Source organism: Aethalodelphis obliquidens, unplaced genomic scaffold (genome assembly GCF_003676395.1).
Source record: "Aethalodelphis obliquidens isolate GAN/ISIS:26980383/991018 unplaced genomic scaffold, ASM367639v1 scaffold3, whole genome shotgun sequence".
NCBI lineage: Eukaryota > Metazoa > Chordata > Mammalia > Artiodactyla > Delphinidae > Aethalodelphis > Aethalodelphis obliquidens.
In genome coordinates, this window is record NW_020837947.1 from 49354343 (window position 1) to 49373373 (window position 19031).

The window sequence follows — 19031 nt, forward strand, 5'->3', positions numbered from 1 at the left end:
CCGAGGTGGGATAGCCAAGTTCAGGACACTGGACCACCAGAGCCCTCCTGGCCCCACGTAATATCAATTGCCAAGAGCTCTCCCAGAGATCTCCATCTCAATGCTAAGACCCAGCTCCACCCAACAGCCAGCAAGCTCCAGTGCTGGACACCCCATGCCAAACAACTAGCAAGACAGGAACACAACCCCACCCATTAGCAGAGAGGCTGCCTAAAATCATACTAAGTTCACAGACACCCCCAAAACACACCACTGGACACGGCCCTGCCCACCAGAAAGGCAAGATCCAGCTCTACCCACCAGAACACGGGCACCAGTCCCCTCCACCAGGAAGCCTACACAACCCACTGAACCAACCTCACCCACTGGGGGCAAACACCAAAAACAATGGGAACTACGAACTTGCAGCCTGCGAAAAGGAAACCCCAAACACACGTTAAGTTAAACAAAATGAGAAGACAGAGAAATATGCAGCAGATGAAGGAGCAAGGTAAAAACCCACCAGACCAAACAAATGAACAGGAAATAGGCAGTCTACCTGAAAAAGAATTCAGAGTAATGATAGTAAAGATGATTCAAAATCTTGGAAACAGAATGGAGAAAATACAAGAAGAATAGGTAAATTGGACTCATCAAAATGAAAAACTTTTGTTTCAAAGAACACCATCAAGGAAGTAAGAAGATGATCCTCAGAATGGAAGAAAATCTTTTCAAATCATATACTTGATAAAGAACTTGTATTCAGAATACATAAAGAACTCTTATAACTCAATAATAAAAAAAATCCAATTTTATAAAAGGGCAAAGGATTTGAATTGACATGTCTTTAACAAAGATATACAAATAGCCAATAAGCACATGAAAAGATGCTCAATGTCGTAAGTAATTAGAAAAATACAAATCACAGCCACAGTGAGATATCATTTTACCCTCACTAGATGGCTAAAATAAAAAAGAGAGATAATAAAAATTGTTAGCAAAACTCAAAACATACATATGTCCTTACAAAAACTTGTACATAAATGTTCATGGCAGCATTATTCATAATAGTTAAAAAGTAAAAACAACCCAATGTCTGTCAACTGATGAATGGATAAGTAAAACGTGGTATATACATATAATAAAATACTATTCATCAGTAAAAGACGAAACAAAACAAAAACGAAGTACTGGTACATGCTACGACATGGATGAAGCTTGAAGACACTATGCTAAGTGAAAAAATTCAGACATAAAAGGCCATATATTGTATGATTCCATTTATATGAAATGTCCAGAATAGGCAAATCCATAGAGACAGAAAGTGGATTACTGGTTGCTAGGAGCTGAGGAAAGTGGGGAATGGGGATTGACTGCTAATGGGTACAGGGTTTCTTTTGAGAATGAGGAAAATGTTCTGGAACTAGATAGTGGTGATGATTGCATGGTCTTGTGAATTATACGTTAAAGGGGTGAATTTTATGTTATGTGAATTATATCAATAACAACTAAAAAATTTGGAAAAGAAAGAGAATATATTTTGTGTTACCTTTTGTGAAAAAAAGAAGGGCAAATGTATCTGGTTACTTTTGCAAAAAGAAATACAGGAAGGATAAAACAGAAAACAATGGAATCATTTATCCACAAAGGGTAGGGGTGGAGGAACAGGATATTTTCTGCTGGTTGATTCTAGCTTGTCAATATTATAGAGTCACATACAATGGAAAAATTATCAGCAAACCACTGAAAATTAAGAGACCCAGTAAGAATTTGATCATATGTCAGTTTGTATTAGGAAAGAAGGAAGGGAGGGGAAGAGGGAAGGAAGGAAGGTAAAAAGATAGGGAAAAAATGGTCAAAAAAGGGAGAAAGACAAGGAGGGAAAAGGGGAGGATGGGACGAAGGAAAGGAGGAAGGAGTGGAGGAAGGAGGAGGGAGGGAAAGGGGGAGGGAGGAAAGAATGGGGCAGCCTGACAGTAGCTGGCGGTAGTGGTAGCACGCCTCAGGCTTCTCTATCTTACAGGCTGACCTTGACATCAGCATGACGGGCCCCTCAGGGAGTGTGATAGAAGGACGCCTGCTGGACAGCCACCATTAAAGCATTTTTCTGAGTAGCTTGGCATGCAAGGGTCACTTGCATATTTTCCACTCCCGATGGAACAAGAGCTAAAGGAAGAAATGTGAAAGTAATTAGGAATTTCTCTCATAACAGAAAGGTGAAGTTGAGGGTGGGGATCACCACTTACTCAACATGTAAATGTATGGATCAAACTGCTGGATATGTTGAGATCCTTGCTCCTCAGCCACAAGCCTGAATTTGGTCTGTCCATAAGCAGTGTTTCATCCCATGAAGGCAGGCTCCAGGCCTAATTGCTCTGTATCTGGACAGCATCAGGTTTCCCTAGTTATCAGAAAAGGATGAGTAGACTCTGATTAACTAGCAAATATATGCTCAAAGGTAGGCTTTTGTAAAACTGCCAAGATTGGATTAGTGTTTAAAACATACACACACAAATACAAACCTGCACATACACATATAGAAGCAAAGAAGTCCATCTGAGTGACAGAGAAATGCAAATCAAAACTGCAATGAGGTATCACCTCACACCGGTAAGAATGGGCATCATCAGAAAATCTACAGACAACAAATGCTGAAGAGGGTGTGGAGAAAAGGGAACCCTCTTGCACTGTTGGTGGGAATGTAAATTGATACAGCCACTATGGAGAACAGTATGGAGGTTCCTTAAAGAACTAAAAATAGAATTACCATATGACCCAGCAATCCCACTGCTGGGCATATACCCTGAGAAAACCATAATTCAAAAAGATACATGCACCCCAATATTCATTGCAGCACTATTTACAATAGCCAGGTCATGGAAGCAATCTAAATGCCCATCGACAGATGAATGGATAAAGAAGATGTGGTATATATATACAAAGGAATATTACTCAGCCATAAAAAGGAACGAAATTGAGTCATTTGTAAAGACATGGATAGATCTAGAGACTATCATACAGAGTGAAGTAAGTCAGAGAAAAACAAATATCGTATATTAACGCATATATGTGGAACCTAGAAAAATGGTACAGATGAACCGGTTTGCAGGGCAGAAATAGAGACACACATGTAGAAAACAAATGTATGGACACCAAGGGGGAAAAGTGGCAGGGGTGGTGGTGGTGGTGGGATGAATTGGGAGATTGGGATTGACATATATAAACTAATATGTATAAAACAGATAACTAATAAAAACCTGTTGTATAAAAAATAAAAAAAAAGAAAGAAAGGAAAAGAAAAACATTAACATCATGGCAGATAGATTATAAGGGAGAGAATTTAGAATGCAATTGCATTTGCATGGCCAGCGGTGATAGAAATTAGTTTTTACTGGCCACTCATTCTACTGTTACATTATTTTTACTTTGACCCTCTCTAGGCTCACCTATCTATGTGGTCACTGTCCTCCAGCAGAGAGATCATAAAGACAGGAGGTGGATGGACCACCTTGTCTTCGTGTGATGCAAATTCAAAGTGAACAGGCCTCAGATACAAATGGAACTCTTCAAAACCCATCTCACATGCCAAGTCCTTATAAGACTAAAAGGGGAAAAAAAAAAAGCCAAGAACATTTGCTATTATTTTCCCCTAAAAGGAAAGTAAGTGGTAAGAAAACCAAACCATCTGAATAAGCACAAAAGCAAAAGTCAAAACAAAAGTAAGCCAAGTCCGGTGTGAAGTGAATGAGTCACAAGGGTTTTGAGTCTGCCCTAAGCTCTGACAGTTAAAGACAGTAGTTAAGGTGGGAGGAGATATGCTTGGGCACTTCCTCAACTCTCATTTCCTACAAGTTGGCTTCTATCTTCAGAGCCCTCCTGAGGTCACCAATATTGCCCTCAATAGGAGGTTCACCATTTTTTCTCAGAGCTCCTCATGGTTGGCCTGTCTCCTCCTTGAGGAACATTTTTGTTCTCCTGGATCCAGGATCTCCATGCTTCTGCCTCTTGACTACTCTCTCTCAGTCTTCACTGGCTTCTCCTCTTTTTGGTTGTTGAAATAGCCCTCCTCTACCACCCATGCCATGTCACTGACCTTGTTGGAGACACTGCAGGACCCCATGCGGGTCACCTGGATGGCTCGGAAGGGCAGTGGCGCCAGTCGCATGTGCACAGCCCCTGCTAGACGTTCCCCCGGGCTGTTGATGACACGGTTGTGGCTCTGGTGGACCACAAAGAGCTGCACCCACCCCATGCCAGGGCACTGGCTAAGCAGCCAAGCACTGCTGCCCCCGTCCCGCCACCATTGCTGCTGCTACATTCTGGCTTCTCCTCTTTATTTTCAACACTTGTTTCCTGGTGTTCTAAACCTAATCCTCTTCTCACCTTCTCCATGCCCTCCTTAGGGAGTCTGTCATCCAACTCCAGGCCCTAACCATCACCCCCTTGTGTAAGAACCTATGACCCCATCTCTGTCCTGCTTCAACTCTGAGCTCTACTCTCATGTGTCCATGGCTTGCAGCCAGGATCCATTCAGATGTTGCTCTGGCATTTCAGGCTTCTGTGTCTAGAATGCCTTCCCTTCCTCTCTTACCCCCATTCTAACACACGTCTTCATCTTGAGAATTTGGTACATTAAGGCTGCGTTCAAATGGCACCTGTATTAGTTTGCTAGGCTGCTGTGAAACAGTACCATAAACTGGGGGCTTAAACAACAGAAATTTGTCTCAGTTCTGGAGGACAGAAGTCCAAGATCAGTGTTGCAGGGTTGGTTCCTTCTGAGGGTTTTGAGTGAAGGAGCTGTTCTAGGCCTTTCTCGGCTAATAGATGGCTATCTTGTCCTTGTGGTTTCACACAGTATTCCTTCTGGGTATGTCTGTGTCCAAACTACCTCTTCTTATAAGGACACCAGTTATATTAGATAAGAGCCTACTCTGATAACTTCATTTTAACTTGACTACCTCTGTAAAGATCCTATCTCCAAATAAGGTCACATTCTGGGGTACTAGGGGTTAGAGCTTGAACATATGAATTTTGGAGTTACACAATCATCCCTAGGCCCTTTTCTATGGAACTTTCTCTGATTCACTTAGAAAGAGTGAAATACACTATTTCCTGTGCTCCCATAGTATTTTGTTCATATGACTAAAATATCATACTAAACTTTATTAGGGGGAACTTTTACATTGTGAACTCCCTGAGAACAAGGATCAGGAATTATGAGGAGGTAGTATCATAGCAGTTAATAATATCTGGGCTCATGGTTTGAATTCTGCTTCTACTACTTTCTAGTTATTTGATCTTAGGCAAATTACTTAATTTTTCTGAGCCTCTACCTTCCTGCTGGTAACATGTTTGTAAGCTATCATATCATAATATATCATAAGGACATCATAAAGCTATCATATCAAAAGAATATTCTGAGGAGTACATGAACTAGTACATGTAAAGTCCCCAGTACAGACCCTGGCCACACTAGGCCCTAGACAGTGGTTGATGGTTGATGATTGGACTCTTTGCGTCTTCAGGGCCTCTCATGGGGACAGAACACAAAAGAACTCATACACGTTTGCAACAAATCTTCAAGTTCCATGTTTTTCCAGTTTGGGGAACATGTTCACTTAAATGTCTTACCATCATCTCACGCTCATACCTAAAACCTAACTCACTAAGTGTTCTCTCCCCCTGCCTGCTAAACCTTCCATACCTCTGCCAGACCTGGATGCTGTCACTGACTCATTCTTTCCTTTCTTTAGGCCCTCCATTGCTTCTGCTCTGCTTTCAACTTCATTATATTTGAGAGCAAATACAATCAGTATTCACTGAGTGCCCAGTGAGGGTCAGGCTTCATACCCCTGATAGGATACTAGGGAGCTTACACTAGCAGGAAAACCAACAAACCAATATTAAGCATCTAATTAAAAGGCAATGGCTGAATGAAGAGGAAGCCCGGGTGCTTGGAGGAGAACCCAGCCTAGCTGAGTGGTCAGAGAGGCATGTGGGGAGGCCTGAGTGAGAGGATAAACAATGGAGGGAGGGAGAAAGGGAGGTCATCATTTCAGCCATTTAGAAAGCTCACTCTGGCTACTCTTGGGGCACAGATAGGGCAAGGCTTGCAGGTAGGGGGACCCGTAGTCTGTTATCCTCCATCTGCATCCTCAGTCCCCCTACTGACTGTGCTAAGTGTACACTCCCCAGACTCATCTCTATCAGCCTATGCCAGAGGGTCAAGAGTTCCAAAAGTTTGGAAAATGTCTGTAGGAGCAGCATATGAGAATCTTGGCCTTGGTTCTGTCCTACGTCTGCTGCAGACTTGAATGCAAGCAGGCCTATCTCCCCCACGAGGAAGGGATTGCCCATCACTTTAGCTGAAAACAGCTGAAAGAAAACAGAATACTTTTTAAAACACACACACACACACACACACACACACACAGAAATTTGACATATTAAGAAAAATACATCGGCAGCATAGACTTTGGATCCAGAGTTCCTGGGCTCAAGTCCTAGCTCTGACACTTATAAGCTGTGAGATTTGCGGCAACTTATTCAATTTAGCTGTCTCTCAGTTTCCTCATCTGCAAAGTGGGGATAAGGATAATAACAGCACCTAATAGGAACTGATAGATCAAAACTGTATCATAGGGTTGTTGAGAGGGTTAAGTGAGTTAATATATGCAAAAGTGCTTGGTACAGAGTATTTGCTATTACCATTATCATAAATGTTTTAAGCCAAAATAAAGAGAGAAATGATAAAGATGACCTAAATAGAAGTATCTGATATATTTCAAGTATTTTAGTGGCCAATAATAATAATATTAATAATTTCTTATAAACTCTAATTGAAGTTTTAAAAATTTCAAGTATTTTCACATATATTAACTCATTTTTATTTTCACAAGATACCTATGATTTAGGCATCACAGATACTATTATTTCCATTTTACCAGTGAGGGGTCTGAAGCAACACTGAAATTTTCTAAGGTCATACAACAGTACCAAGAATAAACTTAGGTTTCCTAGTTTCAAGCTGTACTTTTTTTCGCGGTACGCGGGCCTCTCACTGTTGTGGCCTCTCCCGTTGCGGAGCACAGTCTCCGGACGCGAAGGCTCAGCGGCCATGCATGGTTCACGGGCCCAGCCGCTCTGCGGCATGTGGGATCTTCCCGGACCGGGGCACGAACCTGTGTCCCCTGCATCGGCAGGCGGACTCTCAACCACTGCGCCACCAGGGAAGCCCCCAAGCTGTAGTTTTACAGTATACCAAACTGCCTCTGCAGTGCTCCTCCACTCAGTCAGCCCTGGGTGATTGGTGAAATAACCACATTGCTCTTTTAATGTCCTTCTGCCTTGCTCACCTCCTCTGCTCTGGCATTTTTGCTACCCTCTAATATACCACTCCCAGCAAGGACCCAGTTTGGAGACCCCCTAGTTTGCCTTTCCTGGTTTGGCTTCCCAAGGGTAGATCCACTTATTTACCAAAGTCCTTGCCTACTCAGAGATGCAATTTCTAGACAATTGAAGTCTTCCAAAGTGATAAAGAGATTTATTAAACTAATTTCCTGCTTGTCTTCTGAGGGCAATACCTGCCCCATTTTCTGTCCCAATACAAAAGATTAATCTGAATATTTATCATTTCTAGGTCCCAATTTGAACACATTTCAAAAATAATAACAATTAAAGTTGTGTGGGGAATTCCCTGGTGGTCCAGTGGTTAGGACTTGGCACTTTCACTGCCAAGGGCCTGGGTTCAATCCCTGGTCGGGGAACTAAGATCCTGCAAGCCATGCAGTGCGGTCAAAAATATGAAATAAAATAAAATAAAGTGTGGGATCAATGAGAGACTGGATAGGTACACCATATATTCACTACGATTTATAAGAGGACTAAAAATACATTTGAAAAAAAATCTGTTACCATAATACAATGTGAAAATAATCCTCAATAAATGGTAGTAGGATACATGGCTGGTAATTTGGGGAAAAATTCTATTTTGAGCCATACCTTACACCACACACACACTCATATACACACACATACATGCACACACACTCCAGGTGGAACACTCAAAGGAGTTAAATATTTTTGAAATAAGATAAAACCTTAAGAAGTTAGAATAAAATAAGATAAAATATGAAACATCTGGAGGAATTTTTGCTTTCTGGATTTAGGAGGATACAAGAAATTGCAAAAGAAAAGACAAATAGATTTGACTACATGAAAATAAGTTTCTGTTAAAAAATAAAAAGACAAATTGGGGAAAATATTTGCAGAAAATATGATGGACAAAAGGGTTAAAGTTTGTTTTTTTTTTTTAAAGAAGAGCCCATGTAAGTGGATAGGAATGACATTAGGATTCCAAGAGATAAATAAACTAAGGGAAAGAACAGAAAATTCATAAAAAATACAATTAGTAACAAGACATTTGGAAGAATATTTAATCTCAACAAATAGCAAGGAAAGAAAATCAGCAGTGTAATGCCACCTTTATATATAATATGTATATATTAGCACAGACATTACATACTTATAACTAACATTGTAGGGTATAGCAGAACTGGTACTCTTATACACTATCAGTGGCATACACTATCAGTGGCATGACTCTTCTGGAAAGTGATCTGCCAGCATAAATCAAAAGACTTAAACTTTGCTTCAGCAAATCCACTTCTGGGATCTATCCAAAGGAATTGATTCAAAATACGGAAAAATCTATGAGCATGGAGATGTACCTTATAGCACTTTTAATAATAATGAAAAATTGGAAACTACTTGAATGCCCATTGATGGTTGGATAAGTTATGATTCACCACTTAAGGGAATTATGTGGTCGTAAAGGTGAGTGAGTATAAAGACTATTAGCAATACAGAAGAATATATAATATGATGTTAACTGAGAAAAACAGGAGATAGTGTATGAAGGATATGATTAGAAAGAACTATGTAAAACATGTATATGAAGAATACTTGAATTCAGAAAAATAATGATTACAAATGCATTTGAATTGTTATATTTAGAGTAATTTTCTGTTTTCCTCTTTTGCTACAATTCTAAATTTTACTTTTGATCAACTCAACATTAATTTAAAAGAAAATAAAACTTTAGTTTGGGCAGGAGGAGATAGGAGGCTGAGGCAGACCTGTGGAACAAATATTTTTGACAGCTGGGGTCCTTGAAAGTTCCTTCATCTTTTTTTTTTTTTTTAGCAGTACATGGGCCTCTCACTGTTGTGGCCTCTCCCGCTGCGGGGCACAGGCTCCAGACGCGCAGGCTCAGTGGCCATGGTTCACGGGCCCAGCCGCTCTGCGGCATGTGGGATTTTCCCGGACCGGGGCACGAACCCGTGTCCCCTGCATTGGCAGGCGGACTCCCAACCACTGCGCCACCAGGGAAGCCTGAAAGTTCCTTCATCTTAATAGCAAGTAAGGTCAAATTAGAAACCCAGGCTCAACTGTGATAGCCTTAATAGAAAAAGAAAAAAATTAAAATCCAATTACATACACCATGTAAGGCACTGGGCCACAGTTTGAACCACAGAGCGTTAGAGCTGGAAGGGGCTTTAGTGATCATTGAGCTCACTTCTACCCTCCTCCCCTCAAATACACAAATATAATGTTAAAAAATAGGAAAGTAAGGCTCAGAGTCACACAGCAAGTTAATGCAGGACTGAACTTGAGTCCAAGTCACTGACTCCTCACTCAGTGCTGTCTCTCCTCTACCAGATCTCAGCTCAGGACAAAAGAGTACATTTTAGGAAGAATCTTAGAAAGAAAAAAATTTAATTAAAAAGATATTTTAAAAATATAAATAATAAACCAGAAAATATTTTCCCCATATCTAGTACATCTCCCTTTAAATTATAACTGTAGCAGCATCCTGATAAACTAGAAACTTTGAAAATGAAAACTAGAAACTTTTTCAAAAATGAAAAAAAAATAGAAATAAAAATGTTGTCAAGCCCTAGGACTATGATCTGTCCCTGGCCAGATAGAGGGGAATAGAGCCAAACATAAAAACAAAGCTAAGTAGTAACATCTGGGAGGAAACATTCTCTTTGCCAAGGACCCACCTACCCCTTTCAGAGAACCTACGTCTTTCTGGAGCTGTGCGCCGTACCAGGACTTGGGCTTGGCTGGAGTGAGCCACACATCCAGGGCCAGCTGCAGTATGTGTCTCTCTAGCAAGGTGAGGGCACTGGCTGATGTGGGCCTGCAGGTGTGGCAGGCCTCCCTGAGGAGGTGCTCAAGGGCTCTGGGGATGTGCAAAGCCAGGCCCAGGGAAGGGTGGAACTCCAGCAGGTAAATGTTTGTCAAAGCTGGGCTTAATGAAGAGAAACAATTAATGACGATTTTACACAGTGAAGAACTTAATGTTTCTACAGGTATTTGGATTTCATATTTTTTGAGACCAATAAAACACTCTTATAATCCAGGGCATCATAAAAAATTGGAAGCTCAATGGGGTCTCAGAGGCTGTCCAGGGAGCCCATCAAGTTACACAACATGCTTTTTGCTTTAATGTGAACCTTTTTAAAACTAGAAGACATAGTTTACTCTAAAAGCCAAAAAGAATAAGATTCATTATAAGTCAAATCATTATGCTGTACACCTTAAATGTATACAGTGCTGTACATCAATTATATCTCAATAAAATTGAAAAAAGGGATTCTAAGATTGTATATGGCAAACCTGTCAACATTTCAGTAATCAATATTTAGCCAAATATTTGAAAACAAAATAACTTAATATAAAAGTATCTAAATATTAAACAAGTACTTTCCATGACTATTTCTATTTTTCACCCGATTCTTTATCCATTTTTTTCCCCCAAAATGATAATGGATGAAGACGATTTTTAAGTTCTGTACACAACTGCTGGAATCATTCATGTTTGCCATAAAAATGTTATATTTTATGAATGAATGAGGCCAGAGATAATAAAACACTTTTCTGTGGGTTATTGCTTTGGAAATAAAGGATATAGCACCAGTCAAGTCAAGGGCCTTTCTATATCTAAATACTTCTTAAACCCATGCAAATGGGATTCTTCTTACTCCTAGATCTTAGGAAATACAAACCTAAGTCTGGAAAGGAATCTCATCAAGTAAATATCATTTGCTTTTGAGACACTCTGACAGGTTTTAGTATCCATATAGTCCTAGCATGTTCTGTCAAAAACCACTTCCTGAACAGTAGAAGTGGTCTCAAACTTACTATAGTTAAAAAATCAGTCCTGTGAAAGGTCTTTGGAGAAAATGCAGTCTTGTGCCTGGAGCTCCCAGGGTTCTTTCTCAAGAGAAAGAAAGAAAAGGTTAGAACCTCAGCTATGAAATCCCATGGCACCCTACCCATGGGATGCCTGTCCATGAAATGATGGACCAAGATGACATCACAGCCCATTGTGGCAATCTCTTACTGCAAGTCTGCCTGTACTGCTAGACTATACACTTCACAGGAGCATAGGGCCATGCCTGCATTGTTCATTCTGTGTCCTCAGCTCCTAGCACACTGCCTGGAACATGTAGATGCTCAAAAATATTTGATGAATGTTGAAAGGAGCTGGACAATTTCTCCACCCATTTGGAGCAACAGAGAGGTTGTGATCTTGGGTTACACAGACCAACTTGGAGCCTGTCACCAGCTTCTTGGTTCCTCTGTACCCCTGAAGCCTGGAAAGGAATGGTGAGGGGGAATCATACCACATATCAAGGGGGTGACTTCATGCACTCTCTCTGAGTGATCTCAGGAAATTTAATCTGCTCCTTAAAGGGGTGGAGGTGGTATCACAAGATAAGCCTGCAGAAACCTTTTTGTTGACACTTGCTAGAATAAGGAAATTCGTTTTTGAGAAATTTAAAGCACATCTGTGTTTCACATATGTTGGCTTGTGTGGCACCTCTGATAAATCCTACGACAGTATTTCAAGAGCAACCGGGGTTTTTTAGGACTCCTCAAGGGAATGAAGATTCTGCACCCAGTGGCATAAGTCTAAATTCTAGCCTCCTATTCTTTATTTACAAAGTAAATAGATATTGAGTATGCAAAGGGATCCCTCTTCTGTGACTTTTATATTTACTTCTCTCAGCTCCAAATACTTGAGAGGTGCTTTGTAGAATAGTATTAGGCTTAACATCATACCCTTAAATTATCCAGAAATTAAAAGTAAAATGTCTAAAGACAACACCAACTTACCAGCTATTGTTGATGGAAATGAGTTATTTGCAAATTATGTTAAAGGGAAGTCCAAATGTATTGCTAGCATCTGGATGGCCTTCACGTCAAAGCCTCTGGACATACTCCCACTGACACTCTATCTAGAAATATCACATAAAAGTTAAAATTAGAAAAGTCAAACTTTCCCATGGATGTGAGTTATGAGCCTTGGCATGATACGAACAGAACATCAGCCCTTTGCATCTCTTCATTATTTGGCTAATTTTCACCCAGACATGGGTTTTAAGGATTCACTCACACAGAGACATGCTTGTCTTTAGTCTGAGCCGAGGGTCCGCCAGGGAAAGCAAAGGCAACCAGCTTCAGGTGATCTTAAGAGGCACAAGAAAACTTCTTTCTGTCAAATAATTGACTACAATGAAAAAATTCTAAGCAGGCCTAAGGTAACTGTACTGCAACAATCGTTATCTTCTAGCCTTTCCCCAGAGGACACAGACTGTGATCATTTCCTGTAGTGTCCTAGAAATAATTGCAACCTTTTAAAAAATAAATATAATTTTACACTTTAATGTCTTACAAGGGGGTAGGTTTCATCCTTCTTTCACTATAAACTCTGTGACTGAATGAAAACAGGTGGTCAATTCTTTGGTATCGTTAAATGCAATTAGGATTGGAAACCTCCCTTTAAGATTGTAGTCATGCTTGGAATTCAACAATGCAAATAAGCTTACAAATAAACATCGTGTACGTGCTGCCCTAGAAAACCCAGATTCTGGACTGGGACTGAAAGGAAAACACGATTTTCAGTTCTGGCCTGTGTTTTTCATCCTCTTCTCACATGGAATCTTCTAAAACCCAAATATACTCACGTAAGGATGCCCCTCACCAGCTGCAGGTGAAGCCTCAGGCAGGTGCATTCCTCTCGGTAGGCCTTAATGAAGTAAGGGTAGCTGAGATCAAACCTTGGGCACCTGTGTATGCCGTCAGTGATCACTTGTGCTAAGGCAAACCTCTCCTCTGGGTCCAACACACGCTGGTAGGCTTCAGAGTAATTGCCAAGAAGTTTCAAATAAGGTTGACAGTCAGGGAACAGGGCCCAGCAGAGAGAGGTGAGCCTCCACCCATTCCATGCTTTGGAAAGACCCCCCACCATCAACAGGAAAGGGACAGCTCTGAACCTCTGGGTACCAGGCCAGGGTGGGCAGCTGCCGCACCAGTGCAACACAGACCAAGCTAGGGAGGATGAGGGACAAAGCACTCGTTTCACCGCTGTCCCCTCTTCCTCTGCTCTCCACAAATAAAGGGGGGTAATATAATGAATAATATAACATCTAATAATTATAAGCTCCAATGAGACAGTGCATTCAATGTCACTTCATCAAATCCATTTATCTCCAACACCTTTTTCCACAGACCCACTCTCCCTCCCCCATTTTACTCTATCACCAAAGGTGAGCAGGTGGCCTCCACCCCTCTTCTACATCTTCAGTCCCATTTATGACCCTTTCGCTTTAACAGTTTGCCGAAGTTTCACCTATGTAGAAATGGTGGGGGAGGGGGTTAGAGTGGCAAGCTGAGGATGAAAGTGCCCTCTAGCTATAAAGGCATTTATCCCAGATCAGACTTCAGTAGGAAAGGCCTACGTACAGAACTCTCAAGAGCATCGAGGGGGCTTCTGTTTTAGTGGAGTTCACAAGTCTTTTCTAAAAGCCGAAGGAAGCTTCCATGCACTAACCATTGAAGAGGGTTCTTAGTGTGGGAATTCAGAAAGAGATGCTCTTTATTTTGTTTTTACATTTGTTTATGCACTTAAGGAATTTCTGTTCTCTGTGTAAATTCTATTTGTGTGTAATCAGTCATGGTGCTAATCAGAAAAAGCTCTTCAGAGATCACTGGGCTGGAATCCCAAACAGGGACCTAAGGGCCAATATGTAAGTAGTTCTGAACAATGTAATTACTTTCTTAGGGTTGTTTTAAAACTTTCATAGGAGGGAGGGTGGGAGGGAGGGAGACGCAAGAGGGAAGAGATATGGGGACATATGTATATGTATAACTGATTCACTTTGTTATAAAGCAGAAACTAACACACCATTGTAAAGCAATTATACTCCAAAAAAGATGTTAAAAAAAAAAAACTTTCATAGGCCTTAGATTCACTTACTTTTGGAGACCCTGACCCACATTATATCAAATACATTAAAACACATCCCAATCAATTTTTTTCTGTAAAAATGTTAAATGATATTTATAATTTTCAAATTATTTGGCTATGAGCAATACATTTCATTAATGATTGGCTATGATTTCTGGGTAGTATGTACTTGAGAATTCTTATGAAGTGAGAAAATCTGACCTATAAATTGTTTTCAAATGTAATGAGATGTTTACAAGTGCTCAGTTAAAGTTTTAACATTTTATGGACATGTCAGTTAAGCATTTATTGATAACTGTTTTGTATTTTCTTTTTGGATATCCGAGTAATGCATGTTTTTTTTTCCTCTCAGATCTCACATATTTTCAATGGTCCCTGAAAAGCTCTTAGATCCTAAACACCACGTCTATATTACCTGATGGATAAATCAACTCTAACTGAAAGCTTCTGAACTTTTACTCCCAATGGTCTCACAACAGAACAGATCCCTTTCCTCTGCCGATCTAATCCAACTTCCCCCCAAGAGTTTCAGCTCAACATGTCCCTCCCCAGTCTTCTCTGACCCACTCCTCTAATGGAGGTTTCATGCTTCTGAAAGGCCTCAGCTCTCAAGGTAGCTGTATCACCAAAGACACAGGTGTGCCCAGTGTGTGCATTTAATTGACAGCAAGGAGTGGATTGTTGAGCCTGCAATTTCTACCCACCCGACAGCCTAGCACACGCTGAGATGCATTAGAGAAAGAGCATTTTTTGTTTCCTTGGGTGTTGGTCTTCCTGGTAGTTTGAGGCCAGGAAGCCAGCTCACTTCTTAACAAACTACGGAATTTCCTAAAAGGAGATAAAGAGCCCCTTTCATTGTGTGGAGCCCATAGCTAAGAATGCAAGACCAGAAAGAATTGAGAGGGTGTAAGCACTACTTGAATATAGGTGGCAACAGTGCAGCGGGGAGTAAAGGAACCAAGTGGCAGGAAAAGCCAGGAGTGTCTCCATCTTGTTAGTGTCTCCAAGTGGCAGGAAAAGCCAGGAGTGTCTCCATCTTGTTAGTGTCTCCATCTTGTTAGATGTCATCTTGTTAGATGACATCTAACATCTTGTTAGATGTTAGTGTCTCCATCTAACAACTCCTGAAGCTCCCAAGGAGGTAAACACTTGAAAATCAATAGCAGACTAGGAATCAAATACTGCCTTAGTAATAGAAGTCCAGTGTCTGAGGGCTTCAATGCTAAGGCTCAAGCAGGGAGAGCCTGGGGCACTTTATTTAGCATCCAGTTTTGCAGGATGCCCTTTGGGAAACATTGGTTCAAAGGGCCTCGGGTCAACCTCAGTATAAAAAGGATAACACCAGAAGAGGCTAAAAGCTTAGGACACAGAATGTGCTCCACAGGTTAAAAACTCACACAGCTCAGAGTGTGAAATGAAGGTGCAGCTCCCTTGCCTTTAAGTGAACCCCAGGGAAAATGAAGCAAGCAGGGTGATCTAAATGACCTTATCCCATCCACAGGGCTCTACTCTAGAATAGCATTCAGTTATTAAATAGCAGAAGACAAAGCAGAAACGAAGGAGTGATGGGGTAAGAAGGGTGCCACTCAATAGCCTAGGGGAAGATTAGAAAAGAAACAATAACTTCCCTAAATCATTCTGGACGAATTTAAACCTTTTTGGCTGGGCCAGGGCAATCCCAGGAGCTGGTTTATAGTATTTGTATTGCCTTGACCTGTTTTTGTACAATAAGCCCTATTGTTTGGTTGTTTGGCAGGGGAAGTTTGTGGTAAGGGTTCTTGCTGGTGATTCCAATCTGGTGATACCAGGTTGCAGAGGCTGGTGCTAAATTGCCACTATCACTTTGTTGTTGGTAGGATTACCAGATTTAACAAATAAAAATACAGGTCATCTAGTTAAATTTGAATTGCTGATAACCAATCAATACTTTTTCAGTATGTCCCCAATATTGTCATATTTTACCTGGCAACCCTAGCTGTTGAGAAGGAAAATGTGGCTCTTTTTAAATTGACAAGCCTTTTTCAAGCTTTGCCCTCCACCTTGAAAAGCTCTCAGATGGTCCTTTGCATAATTTTATTATGAATTCTTTCTTAGTAGGGGTAGGACTGTGATCTTTCTGCCTCACAGTTGCTATTTATTATCTGTTTGCTAACTGGCCCATTTCCATTTAAACTCTGGGCTGGTATTTGTCTAAGAAGTCTTCCTAGCCTGTCAAATGTCACCTGTGTATGTCAAGGGCCAACTCTCAGGCAAAGTAATACGTGGTGCACACTGACGGTAGGCATCAAACATTGGAGAAAATAGAAAAGTGAATAATCTCAAACCGGACTGTGTTTATATTTTTTACCTCAGCCTTTTTTTATTTCTTGGACTTAAAATACTTTTAAAAACAGTATTTTAGGTCAAATGAAAGTGCAAAACAGAAAATCAGTGTCAGACACATCTTGTCACAGAATTTTTGGCCTTTTTTTAGTGCTCTAAACACTAATTCAAATTACCCTGAAAATGTGTCCTCTGGTGGCTGTGGAGAGAATTAGCAGTTGGTATAAATGTCAGGAACTGGCACAGCTGATGCCCAGCTTCTGAGTCTCTTAATCCACCTAAATTCACACCAGCTCTATTTTTATGAGCCTTTTACATAATATGGCTACTTTAAGGATTTAAGACAAGCCAATGTGTTTGAACAGTTCTTGACTTTAGTGATTCCAATATAGTTAACAATAAAAAACAGCTGAGGACACTTGGCAGTAGAATCAGTACTGGGGGAAATCAGTTGTACTTTAGATAAAAATCTGGTTTATCCATTAAAATTAGGCCCTTTCAACAATTTCTGATTTAGAAAGCCACATTTTCCAGTTTTGGGCACTGATAGCTCAGTTTCTATAGGGAACACATTCTTGGGGTAGAAAGGAGGGAGATATTTTCAATGATTGTTTTAAGTTAAAATAATTTCACATACCACAGAAGAAACCAGTGGACAGCCCTGGTAGCTTAGCACAGAATGAACCCTAGGCCAAAGTAAGAAGAAATTTGTTTTTTATTACTCTCTGCCTTTCTATTCTTCTCTGCCATTGAGTCCTGCCTGGGGCCTCCATAAAAGGCCTAGAAGAACTGAAAGTGGAGGTGGGGAGAGTACAGAAAAGGGGGGCTGCTTAAAACTCATGTCTGGCCCAATAAACTTGTCGAGTTTGAGGATTCTGTATTACTTTACGTTTAATGCAGCCTCTCCAGTTTCTACACTGAGTCTAAATCTCCCATTTACTCAGCTGATCACAGTAAGGTTCTGTTTGGCAGATCAAGTTTGCAGATGCAAACTCTAGAAGCCACTTGTCTTTGAAAAGAGGAACAATTTTCAAGGCCAAGGCTTGCACCCTTTAAGTCCAGCCAGTTGTTTTCAAAAGTGGGTGACCTACATCTCCATGAGTAACAGACCAGAGCGTAGATGAAATGGTAAACCCTCTACTCTACTAGAAAAACAATTCAAAGAAAACATTTCCACTTCCTCATCCTCCGACCACATCACAATGCACTGTAACTGGCTTCCATCTCTGCTACGCTTTTGAGAGAGCCCTACAAAGCTGGCAATGACTGCCTGATGGCTGACCCCACTGTCTGGTTTTTAGGACTCACCTTTCTTGATGTTTCACGTCCACACAGGAAACCATCCTCTCCTAATTAAAATGTTTTTTTCCTGTGGGCTTTCCTAACACTATCCCTTTCTTTTTTTCTTCAGTCTCTTTGGCTCCTCCTTCTTGTTCCTCTCATGGATTCCTGTTCCATGACCTTCCCGTGAAATGTAAGTGTTCCCAGGAACCCATTTCAGGCATCTCCGGCTTTTCCTAGTCATTTCGATTCATTACTATGGTTCAACTTCCACATTCATACTTCAGCTCATACCTGCTCCTGAGCTTCAAACCTACAGCTCCCGCAAAACATTCACACCTGGGTTTTAGCAAACTCTCCTCACACACCTGTGTCCTAGACTCAATGCTACCTTCCCCTCTAAAGAGGCTCCTCCTCTTTCATTCTGTTTCAGTTAACAGCCTCCTCCCTGAGCCCGAGGAAGTCATTTTAATTCCACCCTCATTCTTTCACTCCAACATCCAGTCTTCAAATCCTATTATTTCCATTCTGGAAATCCTTGCCCAACTGCTCTCACCCACCCACATGTGGCATACCCTTCTAAAGGCCATAATAAGGTCAGTCAGTTTGTCTGTGTTTAGCAAAGTGAGGCTTGTCCCTGACAGGACAATGAACATGAATGGAATCATCATTCATTCTCGATAAAAGCATACATATTATAAAAGGGCCTGAATTATACAGCCCTCTAACAAATTTCCCTTATGATAAAGTCATATCCTTCACATTTTATTTTTTGTAACAAAGAACCACAGTAAAGAACGTAAAATTTATTACTCACATCCTTACAACTAGCTAAGGTTATTTAAATAATTATTCATTTTATTGGGAACTGCTCTAAAAGACCCACTGGGTTTAAAAAAGTATATTGGGGTTTATAAGAATGTTCAATAGATGTTTTGTTTTCTAGGTAAAAATACCTGGCGCTTGTTTTCTAGAAGAGTTGCTTCCCAAGTCCACATGTCATACAGCACAGCAAATCTGTCCATACCTGCATGGGCCCATCCCCAGTCCTGGTCAACATTTGACTCGCTGCCCTCTTTGTGACCTGGTAGAGAAATGGATGAAAATGACCAGAGACAGGTCTCTC

At 40.8% G+C, this 19031-nt stretch overlaps 2 protein-coding genes across 2 annotated transcripts in view; both read right to left on the reverse strand.

Annotated features, from left to right (window-relative positions):
- LOC113610814 (coiled-coil domain-containing protein 162-like) overlaps window positions 1-13017 on the reverse strand; it is a 53503-nt gene extending 40486 nt beyond the window's left edge. Inside the window, exons 1-5 of the mRNA XM_027089233.1 lie at window positions 12169-13017; window positions 10069-10297; window positions 3426-6354; window positions 2226-2380; window positions 2009-2145 (exon numbers count right to left, since the gene is read on the reverse strand). The gene's annotated coding sequence lies outside the window, so the exon portion shown is untranslated. The remainder of the gene's footprint in view (window positions 1-2008; window positions 2146-2225; window positions 2381-3425; window positions 6355-10068; window positions 10298-12168) is intronic.
- Window positions 13018-15416: 2399 nt separating this feature from the next.
- LOC113610794 (uncharacterized) overlaps window positions 15417-19031 on the reverse strand; it is a 72013-nt gene continuing 68398 nt past the window's right edge. Inside the window, exon 15 of the mRNA XM_027089204.1 lies at window positions 15417-18989. Coding sequence (XP_026945005.1) covers window positions 18876-18989 — 114 coding nt within the window. The 3' untranslated portion in view covers window positions 15417-18875. The remainder of the gene's footprint in view (window positions 18990-19031) is intronic.